Source organism: Sebastes umbrosus, chromosome 11 (assembly GCF_015220745.1).
Source record: "Sebastes umbrosus isolate fSebUmb1 chromosome 11, fSebUmb1.pri, whole genome shotgun sequence".
Lineage (NCBI taxonomy): Eukaryota > Metazoa > Chordata > Actinopteri > Perciformes > Sebastidae > Sebastes > Sebastes umbrosus.
Window position 1 is genome coordinate 31978486 of NC_051279.1, and position 18897 is coordinate 31997382.

Here is an 18897-nt window from a genome sequence, read left to right on the forward strand (position 1 = left end):
ACTAACAGGGATTTCAGGTAAAACGCTTACTCAAAGTCATTGCAGGTACAATATCTAGCATTTTAACTTAAAAACCATACAATAGCACCACCGTAACTTAAAATAGCAGGGTTTATGGGTAATGTAGTCCTGACACACACCAGCAGCTACCTAGACCCCTGGTATGACACATCAAACTAGCAGTCTTTACATTAGGAGTGGAAGAAAACAGAAAATATATCATGAGTATCACCATATTATGTTTTGTGATTCTGTTTCAATTCTCAACAACACTGTATTGATTCTTTTACTCAGATTTTATGCATATGGCCGTATGTTCTTCATACTATGACAGTTTTCCTAAAATTAGGTTTTAAAAAAATCGCAATTTATCGCAATTAGGGCTGTCGAAGTTAACTCCATAACGCCATAATTCATTTTAATGTCACTAATTTCTTTAACGCATTAACGCAATCAATATTTCGGAGGTTGTAGTAGGCTTAAAGCTAGAGTGAAGATACTGGTATCATATGAAACTACAAAAAAGTAAAGAATCCATTGGTACTAACCATGTCATACTAGCTTGTCGCAAAGGATGTTAAATAACGCGCCAAACTTACACAAAATTTTGGCAAGGAAAAACTGTCATGGCCATTTTCAAAGGAGTCCCTTGACCTTTGATAGATAAAGATAAAAAATGTGTGATTAATTTGGGATTAATGATGATTAATCATGGACAATCATGCGATTAATGGCAATTGAATATTTTAATCGATTGACAGCCCTTATCGCAATATATTAAATGGTAACCCCCTGTATCGTGATACATATTGTATCGCCAGATTCTTTTTACAAAAACTGAATTCACAGAATTACAATATATTTAGTGTTATATTTACTCCGACACTGAAGTGTCACCTTAAATAAATATTGTACACTGTCAATCCTTTACTTGAACCGATGCTCACACTGACGAATAAGGACATAATTAGAATTCATTATGATCACACTACTATTTCACGCCCAGAACAAAACAACTAATTTTCATGTTCTTCTGCAAAAACAATGATGTTGTTGGCTGTTATGACATGCTTTGCATAAAAAAAAGTGACCAAAATTGTATCCGCCAAATTCTTCTGTAGCAGAAGTCAAATCAAACACTCACAGATGTGATGAATGTTTAATATATAAATCTGTTCATCATTTTATACAACCCCTCGTTCTCTCTTACATGTGCCTCATCCACAGCCACACACACACACACACACACACCTACACAAACATGCACACACAACCCCCTCGGTAATCAAAGGCTATTAACTCCCGGTGCTTTCGCAACAAAACAGATGTAAGATTCATGAGTCCCTGCCCGTGACTGTTGTCTTTGCCACAGGCTAGTAAAGAAACAATTAGTGCAGAGCTGGCCTCACTGTCCGCCACAATCAATAGTCCCTGATGGTCTCCTAAGCCTATTGACCGAGGCCCGTTCCTCTCCCTGACCCCTCATCTGTAGCGGCCGACAGCCGCTTCACTCCACCTATCTGGACCTTGGGAAAGGGTTACCAGGTTAAACAAGGCTGATCCATGCAAACAGGCTTTTCTTAACACTGTCTGCCTCAGTCTGCATCTGTATGCAAGGCGTGTGGTGGACGCTGTTTAATAGGGTACCAGCTATTTCGCTTGATATAAAACGTCACACTTAAAGCAGCAGTGGGTAGGATTGGAGCAAATGTGATTAAAACAAAAATATTTTTATAAAACGGCCGCTATATCCTGACAGTAGTACATGAGACAGGTAATCTGAAAGAAATCATGTGCCTCTGTGTCCTCCGGTGCTCCTAACGGCATCTGCAAGATTTCACAGACCGGAGGAAAACAACCAATCACAGCCGAGCTGGAGCCTTGCCGTCTCTGAGCAGCTGTCAATCACTCACAAACTCTGATCAAACGGTCAAACTAGGCAGCGCTGATCAAATATGAATCAATATTCTGTTGCTGTAATGCCTATTTCTCTCCTCAAATGTTTTCAGAATCATCTTGTATTGCACTGTTTAAGAACCGCCCACCAGCCGGAGCACAGCCAATAGGAACGCTCTCTCTCTCTGAAATGACCTGTGATTGGCCAAAGTCTCCCGTCACAGGCTAGATGTTCTAAAGCCTGAAAACAGAGCCATGAGGAGGAGCAGAAGTCTAGATTTCTCTCAGAACACTTGAGTTATGATATGCTGAAAGGTTATAATGGGATTTTTTTCCCAATGATGCCAAAAACATTTTGCCTATTGCAGATTTAAGGGTGCGCATCATACACAACAAGCAAAGTAACGGGAGTCATGCATGAAAAGGAAGCCAAAAGTCTTGAAAACATCACCTAATTTTTGTTCATCATTGAATGTTTGCATTGCAATTATCGTGAAAATGGGATTATAAACAGTTTGCTCCTGTTGCAGAAGCCTGGAGGTTAGAAAAGCGTGGTTGTGATGGTGTGTTTGACGGTCTGAAGCCCTGGACTGAATTGGAAAACGACTGACAATCTGTATGAGTCTCAGCAGGTTTATAGTTTAGGACAATAACACAACTCTAACTGCAACTTCATCTGCTCTTCAAAATGAAAACTTTATATTGAACTTTGGAATAAATTTAGCATACTCCAAAAAAAGCGGTACAATTACTGTGTATTACTGTTTCTCAAACACATTGTAGGTCTGTGTGTTTGAAGACGGTGTGTGTGTGTGGCTCATGCCAGTCGACTTACACACACCATCTTGTACCAATCATCTCACTTAACAGCAGCCTTAGTGGCACTGAGGCAATCTGCTGATGTTACAGTAATTGTCTGAGTTTGTGTTTGTGTCCTGACAAAAACCCTCCTCCTTCCTCGCATGTAAGAACATCTGGACCGGTCCAACTCGCTGCTCCCCGGCCTGCTGTGACGAGCTTCTTCTCCACTATGCTGCCTGCTAAGGAGGAGGAGGAGGAGGGCAACGGAGATGGAAGGTGGGGAAAAAGGTTGAGGCAGAGGAAGGGGAGCAGCTGTAAGGATGAAGGGGTGGGCAGCGGTGAACAGGTGTCACTCCCACTGACGGGCTGCCACCGTGGCCCCCACCCTGACCCCCCCCTCCACCCCACCTGCACACCCACGCAGGGTAGTGGGTATCGTGGTGGTTAGGAGAGCACCCATCCCTCACCTGTTCCTTGCCCCACGCCTACCTTCCTCCTCTTCCTCAGATGGCACCCAAGCCTCAGCTCAATCTGGCTGCGGAGCCCACAGATTGACATACAAACACGGCACACATGTGCTCATTAGCACACACAAATGCCCGTACATATTCATAAGTGTGCCAACACGAGAACGCATGGGCATCAGCTTGCGGATGTGTGCAAACTAACACGAATACCCTTTTCTCTCCTCGTCTTCTTTAAACGGTGCTCAAGCTACACAAACTTTATCGGTAAAACTGATAAAACTGGATTTATGTCAGTAAATCATCACATCATTCATATTGAGGCGTAGTATACCAGCTCTGATTGTGGCGGATGTCAGTGTAAAATGTCTCAAGTGTTTTTACTTTGTGAACCAGCAGCTCAGATGAACTGGATGTTACATTACAGCACAGAGCTGGAGGTGGTTGCTGTGATTACAGCTCAAGGCTGAAGTTTTCAATGTTGTTGGCAGACTGTCAGAAGACTGAAACGGTCACAGACAACTCAACTATTTACAACTACAGCAACATATATATTATATTATATTATCTTTAGTGCTAGTTTGATCAACTAATTATTTAGTCTATTAATGTCAGAGTCTAAGGCGGCATTTTGAAAATGCTTGTTTTGTCCAATCAACTGTCCAAAAGTAAAATATATTCATTTATAATAATATTAAACAGAGAAAATCTGCAAATCCAAACTTTGTGAGTATTTTGTTTATATATATTATTGTATATATCAGCTCCTATACCTTCTTTTGCTGCTGTGACACATTTCCCAGCATGGGATCAATAAAGTTCATCTTATCTTATCAAAACTGTTAATTTTCTGACAATTGATTAATCGTTTAATCAATGAATTGTGTCAGCTCTGAGAAAAAGAGAAGCAATAAGATGATAATAATAATAATAATAATAATAATAATAATAATAATAATAATAATAATAATAATAATAAGATGCAGAGAAATAATCCATCAAAAAGGTCAGAACTAATTAGGCCTGTTTAAAAATATGAAATGAGGAATGGAAAGGACTGTCTCCCCAGTCAATAAATCAATCAATCAATATCAAAATCTATTTATCCATTGACTGTATCCATCCATCTATCTGTCTATCCATCCATCCATCCATCTGTGTCCAATCATCACTGCCCTTACAGTCTTCATCACCCTCCTCACTTCACGCCGGTGGCATTACAGGACAGAGTGGAGGGAGGGAGGGAGGGAGGTGCAGGTGTGTGTATAAAGCACCTCCTCACCCCCCCACCTCTCTGCCCTCATCCCTCCTCCTCCACCTCCCTTCCCTCCCTCCCTGCCTCCCTCCGTTGCCGTGGTGAGGAGGGCAGTAATTACTCTGGTGTCAGCGTTGCCGGGTGCGACTCCTCCCCCGGCAAGGGGCGGCGGGCATCCATAACCCATCGTCCTGCCACGGGGTAAACGCCGGGCCATCCATCACGCACCCACTTGACAAATACCTTCCATAATAGAAGTTTATTTTTATGGGAGGCTGAATCAAGGACTTTCCCATGCATACAAAAACGTGTCAGAATTATTTATGGCTTGTGCTGAGACGCACAATATGTCATATCAAAGTCCCATCCCGCTTGCCGGCGCTGCTGCAAGCTGCCGGCGCTTGGCCTGTCGATATCTCCGCTCGCTATCAATAATGTGGAACACCGCCACGATAAGCCTCAGGATTCGGAGGTCATACTCGACACACACAGACGCACACGCATGGGAGCTGACACACACACGCACGCACACACACACACACACACACACACACACACACACACACAGGCATCACATGCATACACAGACAGGGACATGCGAAAAAACTCACACATGATGACATCGATGTGTTTTCAAATGCATATCAAACGAAGGCAAACATTTCCGTTTGCTCACACACATAAACGACACTCGCTCATACACACACACACACACACAGACAGGGAGGGGAATGTAATAACACAGAGTTGAGATGAGAACATAAATTCATACATGAGCCCACATTCCCACATGGAATGTTCTTAGCCATGAAAACAAGTATGCCTTTGCACTCGCACATAAAAACACAAAACAAGAGAAATACCAATCTCTGCGTAAATCAAGTGAGTTTTTTTTTCTGTTTCCGTTGAACAGTTTATTTTCTTTACCCCTCAGTTCCTCCCCCAAGAATAAAAACAATTACCCAAACAAAGATGTTCACAAGGCTGAACTTGACCCGCCGCGTGGCGAACAGGACCGCGGATCTGCCGTCCGTCAGTCAAAATCACCGCCAAGGTCAGACGAAAACAAAACGGTTTGGAGACGAGGGAGCGGGTGCTGATGTATCCGCTGTGTCTTTTCTGTATGTGTGTAAAGTGTGTACCATGTTGCGGTAGAATAATCTCCGACAGTACGGGGGGGATAAAAAAAAAAGAAAGGAAAAACATAACAACTTAAAGGAAATCCCCACACTGCAGTCGGCAAATCTGAGAGCTGTCAGTCAGTGTGAGTGGCAACCCCTTTCGCCCAGAGAAATGGCAATAAATTGGGTTTCCTGATAAGGCCCCGGCATTCACCGGCACGACGTCTGACCGAAAAGGGAAAAAAAGAAAGAAAAATGAGCTGCGTTTCCGTAGGCCACTTGAGTGCTGTCAATCAACGTGACTGGCAGGCTCACATGTCGCCAGTGGAGAGAGCAATGGAGGGAAAAAATAGATTAATGTACAGAAGAAGGAGCGATGAGAGAGGGAGAGGAGAGACAGCATTAAGCCTGGCTGGGAGAAAATGAATAAATATGATAAATATGATAATTGAAATGATGAGATTTTGGTACTTGGTATTGGATTCCGCTATGTGCCCAAAGGGATTAGTCCACCATTCGCTGTCATTTTCAGCCTGTCTGTCCCCTGTACGCACACGCACAAACACTGAGCGCCCATGCATGCTTAGACAAATACATACATTTAACAAAAACGATCTAATTCTACCAGGTGGGTTGTTGTATGTGTAAAACTCTGAGGCAGCAAGAGGTGATAAAAGTAGTCTGTGAACCCACCGACAAAAAAAAAAATAGGGGAAAAACAGCGTCGGTAGCAGCGGGAGAACTTTGTCCTGTGAAGACAGAAGATGTATGGCTCAGGGGAGATAGTAGCAACAGTAAATGATTACCTTTTTACAAACTGGGCCTTTGTAATAAAATGCGTAGGGGGGGAGTATTATCAATTCAGCCGAGCCGGTGAAGATAGCATTTCTGAAGCCACGGCGAGGCTGATCACTATCTAGAGACGAGCCTGAATCTGTATTCCTCACCGCGAGTCCAGGAGGGAGAGGGGTCTGGGACCTGTATCGTGTGTTGGTGTGTGCGTATGTGTGTGTTTCACTGAGAGAGACATCCGTTAAGGCCTCTTATGCCTGCAGGCCCAGCTGTGACAGAACCAAGATCTATTTTCTTACACCCACAAACAGAAAGACATGCAAGCGTGTGAGTGTGTATTCCCAGAAAACACACATGAAATCTCTTATATACGTGCAAACATTACACACTTAGTCCTTCGGGGCAAAAGAACTATAAGATTGGAGTTCTGTGTGAAACTGTGTGCATGCATCTTTATACAGTATGTGTGTGTGTGTGTGTGCCAAGCTGAGATTCTCTGCTAGATGTCTGATTCTGGAGAAAGACACTGACAGATGACATGTACACACACACACACACACACACATGCACACACACACGCACGCACACACAAACACACACACTCTCAAACAACACTTGTCTGATAGCAGTCAAACAGGAGCAGAAGAGACAAACAGACAGACCGGCGAACAGATAGAGAGACAGATAGCATGGCAGAGAGCTCAGCTGCTGGCCCAGTCACATCACTCACTCTCAACACACACACACACACACACCCGAATGGTAAGACATCATAACACAAACACACACACGCACACGCACACACACACACACACACACACACACACACACACACACACACACACACACACAGCACCAGAAGAAAAGAGGCAGAAAGCGAGCTGATGTACTGAGAGAGTAGAACGGGTACAGTTATAAAGAGATGGCAGTGTAGCTCGTGGCGTTTAATGCACGCTGTTGAATTGTGGGATATTTATATGAAGCGATGATGTGACACTCGTCTGTCCCTCACATGTGTGCATGTCTGCTTTACGGCTCTCACTCTTTTTGCCAACGGGTATCACAGGTCACTGAATTAAAGAAAAATAAATCAGAAAATTGTGAGCCTGTTCTCGGAGACATCATATTTATAACAGAAAGTCTGCTTTATATAAACAGAGGGCAAGGATGTTTTAAATACTCCATATCTCATAGTAGGGACTAAAGGTCAGTATATCTCTGCCTGCTCTTTCAATTTAACACCACATTCTTTTTTTAATGTGTCTAGGGGACTGTAACGGAGGGTTATTTCATTGTCAATTAATCTGTTGGTTATATTCTCGATTAAAGCTGCAGTGGGTAGAAATGGAGCGAATGTGATTAAAAAAAGTTATTTTATAAAACTTGAGACAGGTAATCCAAAAAAAATCATGTGCCTCTGTGTCCTCCGCTGCTCCTAACGGCATCGGCAAGATTTCACAGACCGGAGGAAAACAACCAATCAGAGCCGAACTGGAGCCTTGCCGTCTCTGAGCAGCTGTCAATCACTCACAAACTCCGATCAAACAGTCAAACTAGGCAGCGCTGATCAAATATGAATCAATATTATGTTTCTGTAATGCCTATTTCTCTCCTCAAATGTTCTCAGAATCATCTTGTAGTGTACTGTTTAGCTGTAAAATGAGAAAGTTTGTGACTCGGCAGCCATGTTGAGATCAGCTGAGGAAATACCAAGCACCGCCGACCAGCCGGAGCCCAGCCAATAGGAACACTCTCTCTCTCTGAAATGACCTGTGATTGGTCAAAGTCTCCCGTCACGGGCTAGATGTTCTAAAGTCTGAAAACAGAGCCATGATGAGGAGCAGAAGTCTAGTTTTCTCTCAGAACACTTGAATTACAATATGCTGAAACGTTATTATGGAGTTTTTGCCCAATGATGACAAAAATATACTGACTACTGCCACTTTAATTGAATAGATTTTTTATCTATAAAATGTTGATCAGTGTTTCCCAAAGGACAAGATGACGTCCTCAAATGTCTCGTTTTGTCCACAACTCAAAGATATTCAGTTTACTGTCACAGAGGAGTAAAGAAACCTGAAAATATTTACATTTAAGAAGCTTTTCTTAATTTTTTTTATTCAAACAGATTAATTGATTATCAAAACAGTTGAAGATTAATTTAATAGTTGACAACTAATCGATAAATCGTTGCAGCTCTACTTGTCCCTAATTGTTGTGGAAATGCACGAATGCAAACGCCTTTCAAAAACGCTGCAAATAAAGCCCAAACTAACTGCATGGTAAGAGATTACAATTGAATTGACCCTTAAAAAGTTATCAAGTTAAATGAAATGTTTTATAATGTCAGTTAGAATTAAATATAAGACGTATTTCACAACATGAAATTCAGTAAAAGTTTAAATATTTTCGTTAAACATCCATCACTGATAATACAAGTTAAAGGCTGCTCTGATATTTTTAGGTTTCATATTTAAATACTAGATATTTTTTTAAAATTTTAATACATTTGTGGCCCTGCTGTCCTGAAATGATTTTGCATTCCATTCATTTAGCGGACACTTTTATCCAAAGTGAGTAAGTAAAAGAAGCAGACATGTCCACCAGCTGATCAGCTGACCCACGCACACACTGAGGACCCGGCAGCTTCCCAAACTCTGATGTCTAATTCTAAATAAAGTGCCCCGTTCAGATTCTCATCTCAACAAATACATGGCACAGAGCTCCGCTATAGAAATACAAAAGTTTTCCCCCCTCTCTCTCCATCCTCCTTATTCTCCGTTTTTTCTTCTTTTTTCACAGGTGTCAGAAGAGATTTCATGGCCTGTGCGTATGTGTGAATTTGCCACACCCCTTTTGAGTGCTAATTTACCCTTTTAGGTTTAATCTCCCAGTGAGTGGCTTTCCTCGCCCTTTAATTAGGCTATGGGGAGTCGACACCAACACTAAACACACACACACTTAGACTTCCAGACACGCACGCAGACTATTTCTTGCTACCACACACACAAATATATATATGTACACACACACACACAGAAATGCTGCAGTCCCAGACTTGAGACACGCTTTGCTAAGACAGTCCTCATCAGCCCTCTGTGGGCCTCTTTCACACTCTGGCTCCCCTCAACTGCACCAGTCACTAAGACAGGACAGAGAAAAAAAAAAAAAAACAGGGAGGGAGAATAAGAAAAGAGGAAGAAAAAAAAGTGAGATATTCTGCACTTATGAGAGGACAGAAAGAGGTGCTGCTGGTGGTGAAGGCATTCATCTCTGAACCTTTTCCATTTCAAATCTATTTGTCAAGTTAAAGCTGCATTAAGCCACATCAGATTTTTTGGCAGACCCAAGTGGCAGCGGGAGATAGATGTTGGAATTTTTTAAAGTTTAAAGACTTTCGCTGCTCATAAATTTTCTAACACGATTTTGGTGATATGTGCACTCATTGAACCCCAAATAATGTGGTGGAAACATCTTGGCAACAGATCCGGCCAGGCGTTCTCTTATGCTAATGAGATGAATTTCACTCATTAGTTTCATCACTAGGTTTGTGATTTAGGTGGAAAGCAGGAGGATTTTTACGTGAAACTTTTGCTGCGCGGCCTCAAGGTGGTTTACGAAAGCCCTTTTGTTTATTGTGCGTCTTTGATGAGCTTGACTAACAAGTGCACCAGAAGAGCTTTCACAGGAACGGGGGTCTTGGACAGAAACATATTAACCATAGAAATAGAATTAGGAGTAGAACGGACATTCCCATTTAAATGAATGTAGCAGGATGGTCAGAGCAGCGGCCATTTTTTTGTGTACCGACTTGCGGCAAATCGCGGACTCACTGAGGTGAGGTTTTTTGCAGTATTGACGACTAAACGAGCAGTGGAGTAGTAACGTTATGAGGCACATAGAATATATAAATGAGTCATATTGAACAACTTAATGCTTCATCCACACACTCTCGTCACAGCAGAGGAAAGCACATTGCTATCGCCAGATGAGGGACAACTTTGTTTGTCTCAGGCAGTGTGGCATTGAAGCATGGTGGAATTAGCAAGCTAGCTAGCTAGCTAGCTAGGTAGCGGACAGCTGGCTGGTTAGCTCTTGGGCTGGTTCCGCCAGGCTTTGGTGCTGCACTGATTACGGAAAATGAGCCAAACAGCAGCAGCGCCGGGTCTAAACGGTCCCTCCTCCTAGGTACAAGCTAACTAGCTAACTAGCCAGCCAGCCGCCTCCGGAGCTGCATCCGTTCTCTTCTCATTGGCGTGGGTTCTGTTATCACCATAACAACTAACAATAATAGCCATTTTCTTTTGTACTAGTCAAATTACCAAAAAAAAACATTTCAATGACCCTTGTACCCATTTTTTATTTTCTGATCCTAACCAATGAGCTACATCAATCAGACAGCAGAAACACAGGCAGATCTGCTCTCTGGATTGTTGCCCTAATTACTTTCTCCATCTACAAGTGTATTTCTTAGAACACCACCTGTACCAGCGCTTAACTTAACACTGAAACTCCCTCTTTTTCTTCTTGTTCTCCAAACAGAATTTACCCAAACAAAACTAGCCACTAAAGAGGGAAACACAATAACAGCAGTGGTGATAGTGGCTTGTTATGTTGGAAATAAGAGGGCACTTAATTGGGGTCTGATAGTCTAATAGGCAGCCCCTCTGATTACCAACTCTGCACACTGGCTTAAATTAGCCCACTGATGAGCAGCCAGGGGATTCAATTATGCTGGGGGAGAAATAAGGGGCCCTAATAGGCCACTGTATCAGAAAACATGAGACTGGGCTGGGCTAAAGCGTTGGTAATTGGTTGTTTTAGTTGGGAAAGTTGAGCCTTTTGGTAATTAGAGACGCCGAGACGTTCGGAGAGCCACCAAACAGACGACACGCGGAGCCTGGAGAGGCGAAGGAGGAAGACGAGGGTCCTTGGCGCAGTAAAAGGGGGCAAAGGTCGCGGTGGAGATCTCAGAAGTGCACTTCAGCCAATGAGGGTGTAGATCAGGGAAACATGTTGGTACTAGGAGCTGTGTTGACTCAGTAAAGGTCAAGATGGGGCGAACAGAGCTGAAAGTGAAAAATCAGCAGTCTGACCTCGTCTCACAACCTCCTCTCCTCAACAATTTCTGCTCTTCTTTCTTATCTTTTCTTTTTTACTCAACTTTCTCATCAGTAACCACTCTCTATCTTTCTTTCTTTCTTTCTTTCTTGTGTTAGACAGGTTAGCTGTTAGCCGTAGCTAGATATGTACAGTGTCTGAATTGAGGGGCGAAGGAGGATTGAATTATGGATGAGGCTTTATAGGAGCCGGCGGCCTGTCTGGTCCCATATTCACTGTCCCATACAGGAGGAGCAGCCCTGCCTGCCAGCATCTCCACCACACGTCACTCACAGGAGGTGTTTGTGTGTGTCTATGTGTGGGCTTCTGTCTGAGTGCTGTATGTTCACATGAAAGCATATGGCGTACGGAAAGCGGTGTTCCGACGAACGTTCTTGCAAACATAACAGCAAATGTTTTTTCCTTTTATCTCTTGATTAAAGAGAAAAGAAGTTAAGCATTTGAAGTGCGCCGACGCATTATAAACAATCCCTTCAGGATGTCGGAAGAGTAGTAGTTTATATAAATGATACTCCGATTCACACTAGGGAATTGTTGTAGTGCATCCAAACAGAAACTGACGCCGTAGCTTTCTAGGAAAACAAGTTTCAGTGTTTGAGTCTCAGAAGAAGACGTCTGCACACTTTAACCAGTTCAGAAAAATGAAGATTTTGTGGCTAAATCTCATCGATACATGAGGTTACAAAAATATTTACTGTTGTTTTCCTTCTTGTGCCCTTGAGCATCCATCTTTCTACATTCCAAATGAACAATTTTATCCTTTCGTCCTGCTATCGCACTGTGCAACTGTTAGGCTGTGCCCTACATAAACCATCTGCAACTTTTTAGAATAGTGCAACATAAGCAAGCACCTAACAGAACTGTGCCATTGCGACTCCAGGGAGCATATATCAAGTGTCATCAATCTGCCTCAAATTTTCTGACAGTGACAGAACTCGTCCAGAGGCTCAGACGGAGGCAGAGGTTGACCCAGTCTGTCAATGACACTACACTCCCAGTCATCATTTACCGTCTGTGATGGCCTAGAGGTGGCCAAAACACAATGTAGACATCAGGAAACCTACTGCCTCTAAGTCTTCGCACTGATTGGATGGGACTTGTCAGTCAAGGCTCTGAATGGCCACTAAACGGCTGAGCGGAGGTTCTTGGATTGATGCCAGGAGGACGAGAAGGGAATTGGAAAAGAAGAGGATGAAACAAAAGGCCGTTTGTTGTGGCTGATGGCTGATAAATGCGGCCGGTTGGGGGAGTTTTCACGCTCATTGGAGCAGGTCATTATGCAGGAATTGCTGCTTGCTCGGCCCAGACCGGCCCTGTATTGGTTTACTGAGACGCATGCAACCGACGGTGTGCATTTTCCCCCTAAACCGCTTACCCCCCAAACACACATACACACACACCCCTTGTTGCATGTCTCCTGGGACACACTGGCATCGAGCAGCTGCTTCTCAACTGTAATATCTCAACCATGGAGTGTATGGATTGAAAGAGGTTGGTATTAAACACAGAGCACCCAAATGTGTCCAAAAGAGGGACATTTGAGGGTGTGATGAAGGGGCACGATGAGGGATACAGTGTTAGGAGTTCAGAACAATTCCCTTCGGTCCTCAACGTGAGCCATTCAGGACCAGACGAAGCTGAAAGGTGTTCCTCCATGAGGGAATTCTCCAATTAACACCCCGACACGGGCTGGAGCTGATCTTCAAGTTTCTACATGCAGGCCTGCTGAGGTTGCTTAGTGCGGTCGGGAAAATTAGACATGATGGAGACAGAATAACAAACACGGGCACAAAAACAGCGAGTGTTGTAAAGTGTAAAGAAGTGACGACATACTGTGACTACAAAAGGCCACATTTATTCATGCTTAAGGCAGTGGTGGAAGAAGTACTCATCTTTCACTAAAGTAAAAGTATCAATACAACAATGTAGAAAATACTTTGTTATATGTAAAAGCCATGCATATAAAATCTTATTTAATCAAAAGTACAAAAGTATTGGCATCAACATATACTAATATACTACATAGTAAGTGTGTAAAGGTGGAGCTAATTTTTATTCATTATATACACTGCCAGGTAGCTTATGAATTTTACTAAGGGATCAATATGGTTTTATCTTAACCAATAATACATTATAATGTATTTGTTGATTATATGTTGTATTATTAATCTGAATCTGCAAAGTAACTAAAGATATTGAATAAATGAAGTGGAGTAAAAAAATACAATATCTCTCTCTGAATTGTAGTGGAGTAGATGTATAAAGTAGCATAAAGTGAAAATACTCAAGTATACTTCAATATTGTACTTAAGTACAGTACTTGAGTAAATATACTTAGTTACTTTCCACCACAGGTTTTTGGGCCATATTTATTGGATCTTGAGAAACATTCAGAGAACTGCATATGATGTGTTTTCTATGTGGGATTACTTTGATCATTTGGATTTAAACTACAACAGCTGAGCTCAACTCTGTCATAGTTTGCTCTTTCCTTTGCTGGTAAAAACATTTGTTGGCTTCCTGTTAAGCCAACAAATGCCTCATTGTTGACTTTCTACGATCCAACTCAAAAATAACTAAATCTACGCTGTGACAGCATCAGCACAAGGAGCCTCCCTGTTAATCTGGCTTTACATCGTACTGAACAGAACCACTTTTTTCATTAATGCCTATCATGTGAATGCAACATAAGGACGGTGACACAAAGACGCAGGTTCATCACTAACGCTGACGACTTGATGTCCTGTAGGTGTTTTTTTTTTCTCCCAAAGAATATGTGATGCATTGTTTTTTTCCTCGCATATTTTCCAACACAGAAACGTGTCACATGTAACACATTGTTATTAGAAACAGATGTTGATTTTATCGCCGGTGTCTGTGGCTTCTTTCACGACGTCGACACGGTGTCATATGCGCTGGGATACCAGGACACATTTGCATGACATACACACCTGTCCTCCACAATCCAACACGCCGCTGCAACACAATACGCAAGTAAAACTCAGGAGAGTAATGTTTCATTACATGATGAACAGAAGGTGAAAGCGAGGGAGGGGAGCCGGGGATGCATAACTTAAGTAAAAGCCATCCAAACCCATATTTGTTTACAGATTTGTTTAATAAGGAGAAAAAAAAAATATATGCAAACAAATGAATTTGCCTGTGGTTGTAACTGTGTATTAAGATCATCACTTACAAGGCCAGGTCTCCTCTAGCCCCCTACAGTAGCCATCCATCATGCATTATTAAGGAAAATAGAATCTGCATAAAGCAGCAACAATGCCTTGAAGAAGTTTATTTATTTATTTGTTTTATCTTTTTAGGCGCTAAGCAGCAGATCCTAGTACTCAGTCGCTGTTAGCTAATTACAAAGCATTTGATCGCTATGCCTCCAAGATGTGCAATTATAACCTTGGTTGAAAATTAGGAAAATATTTCACAATTTAAAATAGCGGGATGAAGATGCTCTGACAAAGCTAATGGCCACTTCTCACCTGTATGTGTGTGTAACGTAGGTTTGGGTACTGAACAAGGGAGAAGGCTGATTTAACAAAGCCATTGCCCTGAAACCACAGCTGACCTCGCTGGAGGGAGATAGCAAAGACAGAGGGAAATATGCCGTTTCCCAAAGCTGCTCCAGTCGTAGCGCACTTGCAGCATTTTAACTAGAAAGAAAGTTCTAGCAGAAGGGTAATTTAGCAAAGTCGCAGCGCTCTGAGGTACCTGTAGCTCGAGTTCTGCTGCAGTGCTATCTATGCCGAGATCACACAGGCGCCGCCACTTCTTTTCTGGCGTATCTCTCTGCACATCGCACAAGGAAGACAATTGTCATTACCATTTTATTAAAATGTGTCCTATCAGCAACATTTCCCCCTCACATATCTAACCTCCTTTTTCCTTCTTTTTTCCCCCCTCTAATTCTAATCATCATTCCCCTCCATCACTTGCTGGGTCTAATTCCCTCTCTTCCTTCGTTTGCAAAGGACCTCTGCTTTCATCCTTGAGAAGGGCTTTAATTCGAAGTGCGACGCTGAATAAAGAAGGGAAGACGGAGAGCGAGAGAGAGTGAGAGAGAGAGAGAGAGTGATATGGAAAGACATAGCGGCGTTGGAGACGTTCGGGTGTCAATCAATCCGGCGCGAGGGGCTGCAAGGGCCCGTGACTAGGGTGCGTTTGATCTGTGTCTTTCAAAGGGGGAACAGCGGGAAGGGCCATCACAGATGATTTGCCTCTCGCTGCTGGCCCTGGTGCCACTCTGACAGAGAGCAATCACAAGCAGGTTAATTCAACATCTACCTTCTTAATCTTTTTTTCCCCCGTCTCTTTCTTTTGGTCTCGTTCTGTCTACTTAGATGAAACACTGCTCTTTCCGCTACCACCCCCACCTCCCCTTCTCCCTTCTTTTGAAAGAGGGAGAGATCACAAGTGCACTTTCAATGCCTTTTTCAAACCACCTATAGTTTGATTGTTTTGGTCTTAATCAGGTGAAGAGTTGTTGATTTCCTGCGGTCCTGCAATAGTTTATTTACGTGTATGAAACTGTCATGCATCAATGAAAGTGAAGCGGGATCAATTATTTCTCTTTGGAAATTGGTGCAAAAAGATTTTTCTTCTCGGGTAAGAAACACCATCAGCTGCATTTTTGGATCATTTCTTTCGCTGTCATTCTTTGGGTTCATATCTGTGGTGTGCTGTGACCAGAATATGAATTAGAGTGTCATGATGACATCTTGAAAACATGCTGCTTAACTTGACTGAAAGAGGAGGATATGTTTCCTCCAGATGACTGAGATCTGACCTTCGCTCACAACACTGAAAACTGAAACCCACAATGTACGCTGCTTTCTATAACTGGGTGGAATCTCACTAAGATCATAGAGCCATAGCAGTGGCCTGTACACATGTAGTGAAATCTCCTTTACTCGTATAACTGTTGTGTTCTCATGTGGCTTAACAGACCACACAAGAAGGTCAGCCATGCATAAGGACAAACAGAGGTGAGGGAAATTCTGGGGTGAAAGGGTAAGAAGAAGCGTAAAGGTGTGCTTTGGTTAAAGGTGAGAGGGTACGGAGAATATGAAGGTGTTTTTAAGAGCAGTTGAAGGTAAAAAGGTTAGGACATGGAAGTAAAGGAGATCAAAGATAGAAGTTGGTCATTGAATTTGAAGAACAGAAATTATACCAAGAATAAGCCTGTTTGAGAAATTCAAAGAACATAAACTTTTGAGAGTCAGCACAAAGACTCCAGATCCATTCAGGTTCAACAGGAAATAAACCACAGTACTTCCAGTAATGTCCCTGCATGGCCTCTTTCCCATGGCGCTCCCCTCTAACTCCACTGCTTTTATGTAAGGTCAAAGGGATAACAGGATAAAGGCTGTCCTCTCTGCTCCTCTGAAGGACAAGCACTCGGCCGATTGGATTTGGTGGCCTTCAAGGACAAAGGGAGAACACTGGGATACAAAGGAACCAATAGTGGAGGAACACGATTTCATCTGTCTCTATGGCCTGAGTGATTGGCAGGGATGGCTAGACCAGCAATCTTTGAGTGCTGCCTCTTTGTGTCCGGCTGCCCTCCATCAGCATTGAACAGCGAGACTCGATCCATTGACAAAAAAACACACTCAAGGACTCTGGAAGATCTGACCTCTGCAGAGTGATAGAGCCTGGGCAGGGTGGCAGTCAGGTGGTTTAATTCAGTGGAATGATTTCAGATGTTGATTTGTATGGATATATATAGTGTGTAAGGCAAGTTGGAACATGGAAAGTCGTAGAGTTCAAATGCTTGAAATAGCAGAAACAGCATAATATGTTCTATGGTTACAGCTATGGTTAAGGCGCCTTCGGCAAGGCACTTAAAGGGGCAGTCCAGTGATTTACTACGGCCCTTTCATTAAGTTGGGGGGATTCTAAAAGACAGATTATACTATAATTACCGTCTTGTGGTTGTATGCCTCCACCAACCAGTCAAGTTGCACGTTTGTCCAAAATGGTCATCACTTCATCATTACTATTATCACTATTAGACATTTGTGTGAAATTCTCATAATTAACATTTGAATTCTTCAGTTATGGCCAACAACGTGTTTTGTGAGGTCATAGTGACTTTGACCTTAGACCACCAAAATCGAATAATTCATCATTTGTGCCAAATTTGAAGTAAATCCCTCCAGGCGTTCCTGAGATAACGTGTTCACGAGAATAGGTCGGACGGACAACATAATGCCTCCGGCCTCCGGCCACAACTGCAACAGCAAGAGATACAGGAGGGGATATCCTGACTTTTAGCCCATAGTACCGGTAAAGGTCCAGAAACACTGGATCCTACACTACACTGATAGTTTTTTTGTGTTTTTTTCTGTTAAAACACAAGTTGAGATAACCCTGATGATGTCATATTGATGACATCATCAGGGTTATTTTCCCTCCAGAGATACAGAAGAAGAATTACTTACCCAAAATACATACATACATGCACACACCACCCATAGACATACAGTTGTCATTGAGAGATGTTAGAGTGATGGGGCCGCCACATAGCGAGGCACCCTAAGCTGTTAGGGGTTCATTGCCTTGCTCAAGGACACCTCTGCAGTGCCCAGGAGGGGAACTGGAACCTCTCCAGCTACCGGTCCACACTCCATATCAACTGGTCCATGCTGGACTTGAACCGGTTCCCAAGCCAAGTCCACACAGACTGAGCTACTGCCACCCCATCATACAACTATTGTATATTACAATCTGAGTAGCACCCCCCCAGAACTGATCGTCACATGTAAATTTGATGGAGCGTCCCTTTAAAGGTGCAGTTTTGGCATTTGGCGGTGAGGTTGTAGAACAAAACAATAGTATTAGTGGGCAGCTAAGCTCAGGCATTGAGACATTACTGTAAATAAGACCTGGAGCTTCAATGACCTTCAAAAACAGAGGTGTTTAGGACTGTCATCATGGCACTGTTATTTCTAAATGTGGCCATCTACGTTCAAGTCTCACTCCTGACAGGCAGTTTGTCATTAGGGGCAGGAATCTCATCAAATGTTATAGATATTGAGAACAGGAAACGCACAGATAATGCGGTATTTTCTCTCTAAACAGAGCCACCTCAAGTACAAATTGAACAATTAGTTACCTGCATGTAGGTAGGCGAGATCTGGGTTCTCAATATCGGTGTGATTATCCTTCAAGTGGTTGCGGAACTCCATTGGAGCGTTGGTGGCGTAGTTACATTTGGGGCAGTTGTACATCTTCACGCCCTCGTGTTTGCCCGTATGGAGAATATGCTTCCGGATGTTCTCAGCACAGTTGGATCTGAGGGGGAGACAAACAAAGATAAAAGGCCTCATTCCTTTTTGGAATAGATAAAAAAAAAACAAAGATTAAAAGATGAGAGTCATGAGGGAGAAAACACAAGATAAACGCTTGGCAACTTTCCCAAGAAAAAGGTTTG

General features: G+C 42.8%; 1 protein-coding gene across 1 annotated transcript in view; it reads right to left on the reverse strand.

The window, feature by feature from the left end:
• Positions 1–18897, reverse strand: part of znf407 (zinc finger protein 407) — a 170427-nt gene that overhangs the window by 29000 nt on the left and 122530 nt on the right. The window contains exon 10 of the mRNA XM_037784445.1: positions 18580–18758. Coding sequence (XP_037640373.1) covers positions 18580–18758 — 179 coding nt within the window. The remainder of the gene's footprint in view (positions 1–18579; positions 18759–18897) is intronic.